The sequence below is a fragment of the Takifugu flavidus genome, unplaced genomic scaffold (assembly GCF_003711565.1).
Source record: "Takifugu flavidus isolate HTHZ2018 unplaced genomic scaffold, ASM371156v2 ctg633, whole genome shotgun sequence".
Lineage (NCBI taxonomy): Eukaryota > Metazoa > Chordata > Actinopteri > Tetraodontiformes > Tetraodontidae > Takifugu > Takifugu flavidus.
This window is the reverse complement of record NW_026622245.1, coordinates 1-9,131: the sequence shown is the minus strand read 5'-3', so window position 1 is coordinate 9,131 and position 9,131 is coordinate 1. Positions and strand designations below refer to the sequence as shown.

The 9,131-nt window shown below is 47.3% G+C and overlaps 1 protein-coding gene across 1 annotated transcript; it reads right to left on the bottom strand.

Moving 5' to 3' along the window:
- Positions 1–630: 630 nt before the first annotated feature.
- Positions 631–7,520, bottom strand: LOC130521000 (ADP-ribosyl cyclase/cyclic ADP-ribose hydrolase 1-like). The gene is made up of 14 exons (XM_057024667.1): positions 7,482–7,520; positions 7,308–7,392; positions 5,949–6,081; positions 5,723–5,858; positions 5,310–5,392; positions 5,164–5,237; positions 5,009–5,101; positions 2,457–2,583; positions 2,226–2,361; positions 1,795–1,886; positions 1,342–1,415; positions 1,182–1,268; positions 1,009–1,092; positions 631–936 (listed from the first exon to the last, which is right to left on the bottom strand). Exons 3-14 carry the CDS (start codon positions 5,991–5,993, stop codon positions 879–881), a joined length of 1,089 nt encoding a protein of 362 aa, XP_056880647.1. The 5' UTR covers positions 5,994–6,081; positions 7,308–7,392; positions 7,482–7,520; the 3' UTR covers positions 631–878.
- Positions 7,521–9,131: the final 1,611 nt, after the last annotated feature.

Sequence of the window (9,131 nt, the reverse complement as noted above, 5' to 3'; positions counted from 1 at the left end):
CAGCTACACGCTGAAACCCAGGAAGGAAATACTGTTGAATGTTGTTAAACCAACTGGCATCTGCAGTGACGTGCATCCAATATAATTTTATATTTCCCCCTTGTGAATTGGAACTTCAGCAAAACTTTTGCAGCCCCATTCAGGCCATTAATTTGGACAGTATTCAGTCCTCTAGTTTACCTTGCGGAGCACTGACAACCTGACATAAACTTGTTTAGAGACCACCAGGCGAGGGCGACGAGCACCAGAACCGCGATTTTAAGGCAGAGCTTTATCTGAATCCTCCGTGGACCCCCCCCCCCCCCCCCCCCCCTCCGTTGATCCGCTCTATTTATATCTTGCGGCTCCCGTGACGTAAGCACCCTCCGCCGTCGAGCCTCCAATGCTGATAAAACCACATGGGTCTGTTTCGGCGAACAACAACAAACGACTAAATAAAGAGTAATCTCTCGTTTTTTTTAGTCAGGTGAGACACTAACGTGGTTCTGATCATAATCCCGTGATCCGTTAGTCCAGTTTACCCCCCAAAACACCGGCTGCGGACCTCTGACACAGATTTAGCTAGTGTTCGCTAACGCTAAAACTCTGAATATGAACAGGAGCAAATGCAGCACACAGATGTTTCAAAGCTGATTTCACACATTTCAGAATTTTATTATTAAAACAAAAATGAAGGCAGGTAATGTTAGCAGGGGTGCATAATAATAAAGGACTGATATCTGAGGGTGATTACGGTCCTAACAGTCTAAATTTATGAAACACATCACATTTACAACCCGGTGATACAAGCCTGAAAAAGTACTTTAGCTAGCTTCGGACACGTGCACCCCAATGGTGCAGCACGTCCAATATGGCTGTGGTGGTGGTGGAGCAGGACTTCACCAGCAGTCCGTGCAGGGGATGTTATTGTTGGAGGCACATTCATTAATGCGAGTTCTGCAGAGAGACACGAGACAGTCAGAACAGTGGGCTGGGGAACGCCTCCTCTGAAGCTGCCCGTATACTTACTCGCTCACTTCCTTGCATTCGTAGATGATATTACTGCCCAGTTTCCGCCTTAATTCATCTAAAGACTCGTTTGCGCATTTGGACCTGAGCAGACCCAGGGCGGAACTTCAGGTTCTGGACATTTACATGGCAACAACCTCAAACTGGTGACAGGAGAGAACCTAGAACCTTACACGGGTGTCGTCGCTGTGACAAGGACGACGGTCAACTTCCTGACCTTGGCGGAGTTCAACTTCGGAACCTCGGTTTCCCCGAAAACACTGAAAACAACAGGACACATGTCAGAAAACACCATCTCCACCCATAAACTCGGAAGGTAGCGGAGGGACTGACCTCGAATTGTTGAAGGGGGTGGCGATGGATCCGTTCAGCATCACCGTGGCGTCACCACAGGCAGCCTCTGCAAACTGTACACAGATGAGGCCTTGAGAATTTTAGAGGAAACCATCCGTCTGCCTTCACCATGAGAAACATTTAAACAACCGAACGGCCCCATTTTGAGATGATCTTTTCACGCCTGGTTAGTTAATCATGCCTTTGCATCTCCATCTTTAGCAACAGATGTGCACAACTGTATTACTACCCACATCAACTTTGTCCCTCCATCCGTGGGTTGCTGCAGCTCGCTCAGGAGAGCACCATGTGACTCCATGGCGACCGGCACAAAGCCTCATTGAGGACCCAGACCAAGAGACCATTTTAGCATTCAGCCAGGATTTGTTTTGACTCTCGAGCACTGGAAACATTGTCAAATTGTTTTTATAAAATCACCAATCCTTCACTTACTTTAGCTGATCCTTGAGTCCAGAAGGAGCGAACCGGGTTGTATTTGTTGTCTTCGCAGGCATTCCAGTCAGGGCAGCCGCTGGTGAACGTTTCTAGGTGACATCAGCAGATCAGCGTCACGTCAAAGGGATATAAATAAAATAAAACATTTCGAGTTGGGATAAAGCCTCGGCCTAATGCACTTGAAAAAAGTTCCCTGATGCCAAATCAGTCAGTTAATATTAACAATTAAAGTCATATTCGTGCACAGCGCCAGCTCTCTACACAAACAGGCAGCCGGTTCAAAGGACTCAGGCTCTGATGTGCCGATAAATGAGTCAAGTTAGAACTCGTCCTGTAAGCGCACCACAGCATCCTTCTGCTGTGTTACACATGTTAATAGTAGCTGAGAAACCTTCTGGCTTGGCTAATAATGAAGTTCTTGGTCTTACCACTGCTGCCCTCTTCTCCACACCAGATTAGGTTGTTCAACACCGACCCCAGCAGGGTGTCCTCCATCGTAACAAAACACTTTGTCTTATCATTGTAGGCATGGACCACGCGCTCCGTTTTGCTCCAGAACATGGTCTAAACACCCCGCCAAAATGAAAGGTTATATTTTGCCATGAGCGATCTGAGAGCTGCCACAGGTGGGTAACAGACAGGTGACAAATCGAGGTTACCTTGTCGCGTGGCGTTGTGATGGGGGCCACCTGAAACAGGGGATTGTAGGCATCTTTGGGAATTTTACGGGGGTCCCGTCCCACATACGCTTGCTCAAACGTGCTCCATATGGTTTCACAGTCGCTCCTGCAGGGAATAAAAGATCTTCCTTATCTTTAAGACCCCGTTAACAGTTCCCACTGGAACTTCTTTCCGTATTTTTAAGTTTGTCTACAGATTTATACTCAACACTCAATTGTGTAACTACTAAAACTGCTTGTTTGAGTATTTAAACCATGCAGCGCTCACATTAAACAGTCCACCTGCAGAAAGCTCAGAATAAAAGGCCTCTTGTGTGATTTTCTGCAGGTCTGCGGTGCATTCTGTGATCCCAGTCTTGACTTACCCTTTGTACTGGTGACACCTGGCGATAAAAGTCTCTTTAAACGTCTGTTGGAGTGGTTTCCGACTGAGTGTCGCTCCCAACGTGTTTTCGACCACCAGCACCAGCACCAGCAGCAGCACCACAGCCGCGATGCAGACCCCTCGCTTCATCCCTCTCTTCCTCTCTTCTGCCGACTCACTCCGGAAGTCGCCTCGGCTGTTGGCAAGACGCAGTCCGCCTTCTGTCACCCGAGCGCTCGCGCACGCTGTCTTATATGCGCCCCCCCCCACGCCGTGACGTCACTGCCCCAACGCTCACGCCGCTCGCGCTGCGCTCCTCGGGCGTTACGTTCGACGGGAAAGTCGGACCATTAACCGTGTGACATTTAAGTGAAACTAAAGTTAATAAGATTACTGGAACCACGCTGCACTCTTGGTTGCAACAGAGTGGCGAGAACCTTTCGTGTTCTTTAATTACTTATGCAAAAGATAAATAAAAGGTTGAGACATTTATCTAAACTGCTGCTGTTGAACACACCCTTACTGACGTTTCCTTTTAATCCTTTTTAAGAATTAAGGCTATCGATGAAGAAAAGAAGTTGAATTGCGTGCATGAGTTTATCATTAACAGGTTAAAAGTGAAGAAAACGGTAGTTTAGCAGGTTTTAGCTCGTGTCTTTTTTGTATTAAATGCATCGTGTATAACTTAATAATTGAAAATGTTGAATACACATCTGGCCTGAAAATGAGAATAACCCACAGCCAAAACCTCAGTCCTGACACCTCCGGTTGTGTTGCATGTTCTCACTCATATGTTACAGAAACACCACGGTTGGATTAACACGTTTCACAAGTGAGAAACGTGACCTTTGAGTCGATTATTAAGCAGCATATTTACTTTGAAAGTTCTGCCGTAGGTGGGATCTGTAAAGGTCAGAAACTCCTGTTCCGACGTGCTCAGGATTTTCAAGTTAGCATGAGGACCTCTTCCTCTTCTTCATCATCTGAATCAGGCTCACGGACCGGTTCTGCTTCAGCGTTGATGCCGGCTTTTGTGAAAGCTCTTCCAATACATGAAGACGGTATCATAGCCCATGCGTCTACAATCCACCCACATATGGTGGCCTAACTTGCCCGCCGCTGCCTCATAGATGTGGCTGGGCGCGGTTATCTTGTCGCGGCAGTAGGTGCGGAAGATGGCCGCCCTCTCCTGGTAGTCCGCGGGCAGCCGCTACGCAACAGTTGTCCTTGTGCGTATGAAGAGATGCTGCCTCCTCATAAAGCAAAAACACCACGACGGACCTCCTTGGAAGTGCTCAATGTCCATTTCTTCAGCAGTCGCTTTGGCCTATGGTGACAGTAGAGACGCCCCTTCCGGTAGTTCGCTGTTCCACAACCAACTGTTCCACTCGGTCTTCCAGCTCGGGCCACCTTGCTTTGTTCCCGCGGAAACTCAGCTTTGTCTTCCTCACTTTCGTTCACTTTCTTGTTTTCTCCACTTTCTGACCATGGACTCATTTACATTAAAATGTCTCGCAGCTGCTCGATTGCCATTTTCAGCCAAATATTCAATGGCCTGCAGTTTAAAGTAAGCCTCATATTCTCTCTTGACCGGCGCCATTTTAGGGGGTCCTTACGCGGAGGTGTGCCGCTAATCGATTGGCAGAGCCTTTACCGTAGTGCACCTACCAAAGGCGCACAGCAGATTTTGGAACTCATTCCACACACAAGGCGCTCCATATTATAAGGCGCACTGTCGATTTTTGAGAAAATCTCAGTGTTTTAGGTGCGCCTTATAGTCGTGAAAATACGGTACAAGAAACCAAAAGAACTCTTGAGTGTCTCTGTTTCCAATGTTGCCATTGCTGTGATGCAGGGCCACCATCAGTTTAACACTATCTTATGCAAAGCATTATGGGATACATGGAGTGCTCCGAAAGGGTACAGCACTGACACTGATTTTGGCTCACCGGTCGTTGTCTGCGGAAACCTCGAGACCGGAGGATTTCGATCAGGTCTAAGACAGATCCTCGACTACAGGATTTCCTGAGATGGAAAAACAACTCCTCACTCCTCTTTAGCTCCAGCAAATGTATTCAGAATCAGCCTCTTGGCATCCCAAAGTTTGGCATTTTAGTCCTCAGGGGATGAGTAACCTGATGAGTTTCATTTATGACTGTTTCCTTACATGAAGGGTCCGTCCCGATCGGTCACCACCTTTATGTTGACATGATCCACCCTGCAGGGGTCCAGACTGTCCAGCTCAACACTTCCAAACATGCTGCGAGAACAAAACACAATCATTTCTGATCAAACACATTCGCCACAGATGTGCTTCAGCACCTTTCCCTATTGAAGGCGTCGACGACGGAGCCGTTGAGCAGCACGGTGACGTTCCCACAGGCCATTTCTGCAAACTGAGACATGAGGGACATCATGTGAGGCCAACGTTTCACTCTGGCGTGCGCGAATAACGGCCGGACGCTCACGTTTTGGGAAGCTCGGCGCCACAGAGAGTACACTGGATGGCGTTCACAGGCTGACCAGCCGGGACAGGAACCAAAGTCAAAGCCTGTGAGAAGCATCGACATCAGTAACGATGTCGTTTTTTTTGTAAATCAGGCATCATTGAAGACGTGGCAGTGGTGCGTTGACGTGTTGGAAAGTTATTCAAAACTACATTCACAGTAAATCCTTGAGGAGCACAGCTGCAGCTTCCTGAGCGATGGTTGAATTGGGCGTACGCGTAAAAAACAAATCCCTTGTGGCGTGTCTGTGTGCTAGTTTGTTAGCCAGCAAAGATTTTTTAGCGTTTGAGGTTGCATCTCTGCAGCAGGCCATCAGATTCTGGTTAATTTGAGCATCAGCAGCATCCCAGATGTGCTATAATGTGTTTTTCTACCGTCACTGTCTTCTTGTCCACACCACAGGAGGTCATTGAACATGTAGCCGGCTAGCGTGTCCTCTAGCGTCCAGAAGTACCGTAAAGCTGCTACAAAGGTCTGCACGAAGGTCTTGGTCTTACTCCAGAAGAGGAACTAAACAGAACAGAAGAAAAGCCCTCATTTACAGATAGTTAGCCTGATGGTGTGTCAGTAATTCAGACCTTAAGCAGAACTCTTGCTCACCCGACCACAGGGGGGAGCCCAGGCTTGTGCCATAGCGTAAAACATGTGTCGATAATCCTCCACGGTTGTGTTACAAGGAGTCTGACGGCAGACGGCCTCCTCAAAGTGTCTCCAGATGCTCTCGCAGTCATATCTGCGTGTAAAGTTAAGTTATATTCCTCATCACAGCTGTTTTAATACCTCACAATGTGGGTAAAATGTGGCTATTTGCTTTGGTTTCTTTGATGGCGCGTAGACTCTAGTTTAGTCGTTGTTAGGGTTCAGACTCTTTAAAGTTTCCTTCTGGAAAGAACCAGATTTGATGACTATGCTGTGCATTTAAGTGTGTTTTGTCTGAAAAATCTACTCTCACATAAATGCACCTATTACTGATGCAGCATTTCTCAAGTCTTCCTGATCCATAGGGTCCATCAAGACCTGAAGGTTGAGGTCAGAGCTCCGTACGAGGCTGCACCTGGGTTAGGGGTTAACCCTAACCCTAACCCTAACCCTAACCCTAACCCATGGACGTGTTTTCTAATCCCATCGACGCCTTCTAACGTAGAGCAACTTTAGACCAGTTCCAATATGGCTATAATAACCTATATATTACTGATGCTCTCTGTATATGTGGCATCTACTGCAGGTCTGTCCATCCCAGGGAGAGGAGCCCTCATCTGTGGCTCTCCTGGTTTCTTCTTTCTCCCTAAATGGGGATTATTTAATTGTTTCTGAGCCATTTCAAGGGTCTAAGGACAGAGGGTGTCACAACTGTAGAGCCCTCCGAGGCAGCAAAGATGGTGATTTGGGGCTCTGAATAAACTTGACTTGAAGGAGATGTGTTGCAGTGGTTTAGGTAAATGGTCCCCCCTCCCTTCTATAATAATAATCGTGCTGTCTGATCAGCCACACCTGTGGGCTGGATGGATGAACAAAGGAGAAGGTCTCGCGAACACACACTTGGCCAGATTAGGGAGCAACATTCGAGTGAAACACGCCTTTTGTGAATGTAAAAGAAGATTTTTGTGGCTCCATGCTGGAGCTCGTTGTGTGCATCCGGGGAAATAACTGTAGCTGTAGTCCAGGAGGACTGGCCTTTTGTGTTTGTTTAATAAAACCAATTTTTGGACCTTTCATCACTACGTCTTGCCTGCGTTCGGGTCCTAAACAACCACGAACCGTAACAACATGTTTTAGAGGTTTTTGGAGAAAATGTGTATGATGTTTTCTTTTACTGGAAGTGTAAGTGTTTGCTGATACTCGTAGAATGTGAGTGTGAGTGTAAGTGTTTGCTGATGTAAGTGTGTGTGTGTGTGTGTGTGTGTGTGTGTGTGTGTGTGAGTGTGAGAGAGAGCTGCCTGAAGCTGCCCGTATACTTACTCGCTCACTTCCTTGCATTCGTAGATGATAAGACTGTCCAGTTTCTGCCTTAATTTTTTGTAAAGACTCGTTTGAGCAGTCTGACCTGAGCAGACCCAGAGCAGAACTTCAGGTTCTGGACATTTATATGGCAACAACCTCAAACTGGTGACAGGAGAGAACCTAGAACCTTACACGGGTGTCGTTGCTGTGACAAGGACGACGGTCAACTTCCTGACCTTGGTGGAGTTCAACTTCAGAACCTCGACGCTCCCAAAAACACTGAAAACAACAGGACACATGTCAGAAAACACCATCTCCACCCATAAACTTGGAAGGTAGCGGAGGGACTGACCTCTTATTGTCGAAGGGGGTGGCGATGGATCCGTTCAGCATCACCGTGGCGTCACCACAGGCAGCCTCTGCAAACTGTACACAGATGAGGCCTTGAGAATTTTAGAGGAAACCATCCGTCTGCCTTCACCATGACAAACATTTAAACAACCGAACGTCCCCATTTTGAGATGATCTTTTCACGCCTGGTTAGTTAATCATGCCTTTGCATCTCCATCTTTAGCAACAGATGTGAACAACTGTATTACTACCCACATGCAGGTGTTTATAAGCCTCACACGGTGTGTCGTACATGTTGTAGTACTTCCTCACAGCCTTGGCCGGCCTCAGAGCGAGAGTTAGGACTTCGGACCAGATGAAAAAATAGGTGGACCTGTCCGTACTTGCATGATCACATACTTATGAAACATACTTACTTCCTGGATACTGTTCCTATTCTATGCATTACTCCTGCCAGCTATGCTCCAAGTTTCCCAGGAGTGTTGTTGCTCTTCCCATTGGATTAAGTATGCATCAGATGTCCCCTGTCTGCTGGCGGGACACTTGGGTATCCCACAAAGAATTTCACCCCCGTCAGCAGCGCCACTGGCAGAAAGTATGTGCTTTAAAGTACGAACTACCAAGTATAGATTCAGGAACTTGACCACTCGCACCAGACCAGAAGGGAGGGTCCAGATCAGCCCTGGGAGCATGAGCTAATTTCTGTTATATAGAATCATCCTGAAGTATTCCTTATTCACCCCCTCAGTTATATTCCTCATCACAGCTGTTTTAATACCTCAAACAACAGAAATTCTTTTTTGGGTGTAAAATTTGGCTATTTGCTTTGGTTTCTTTGATGGCACGAAGATTCTTGTTTAGTCGTTGTTGTTAGGGTTCAAACTTCTCCAAGTTTCCTTCTTTAAATATGAGTAACCTCCCCAACTGGAAAGAACCAAATCTGATGACTATGCTGCAGACTGTGTGGCGTTTGCCATGGTTTAGGCAGTGGCATATCACGTGTTGACCACTCAGGATGCTGCAACGCCGGGCTGTCGGTCACTAGCAAGAAGGTAACGGCTTACACGTTCCTCAACCTGGCCGGCCCAGAAGCTCTGGATAAACTCGACACATTCGACTCCGAGAGGGAAGAGGATCGTGAAGACCTCGACGTCCTCGTTCAGAAGTTTGACCAGCTCTGCCTGCCAGTGAAAAATGTAATTATGGACAGACATGCATTCAACACAACCAACCAGAAACAACAGGAGTCTGTCCAGTCTTATGTTGCCACGCTGAAGGTAATGGCCAAGAAATGTGACTTCGGTGCGCTACATGATGAACTGGTTAGGGACCGTCTGGTCTGCGGCATCCACGATGACACGGTCCGCGCCCAGCTCTTAAAACAGAAAACGCTGACACTGAACGCGGCCATTGAAATCTGCATGCTGCATGAACGGTCGGAGAGGGCCAACAGAGAAATAAAGAAGGAAGCGGAGATGTGCATGGTCCACT

What these genes read in the sequence shown, in the direction of transcription:
- LOC130521000 (XM_057024667.1), bottom strand. Translation starts at nt 5,993, where the DNA reads ATGTTTTACGCTATGGCACAAGCCTGGGCTCCCCCCTGTGGTCGG. An exon ending in GATCGGGACGGACCCTTCAT is followed by an intron (nt 2,584 to 5,008) that starts GTAAGGAAACAG and finishes TATTCCCTGCAG; the next exon opens with GAGCGACTGTGAAACCATAT. An exon ending in GTCACAGCGACGACACCCGT is followed by an intron (nt 1,093 to 1,181) that starts GTAAGGTTCTAG and finishes GGGTCTGCTCAG; the next exon opens with GTCCAAATGCGCAAACGAGT.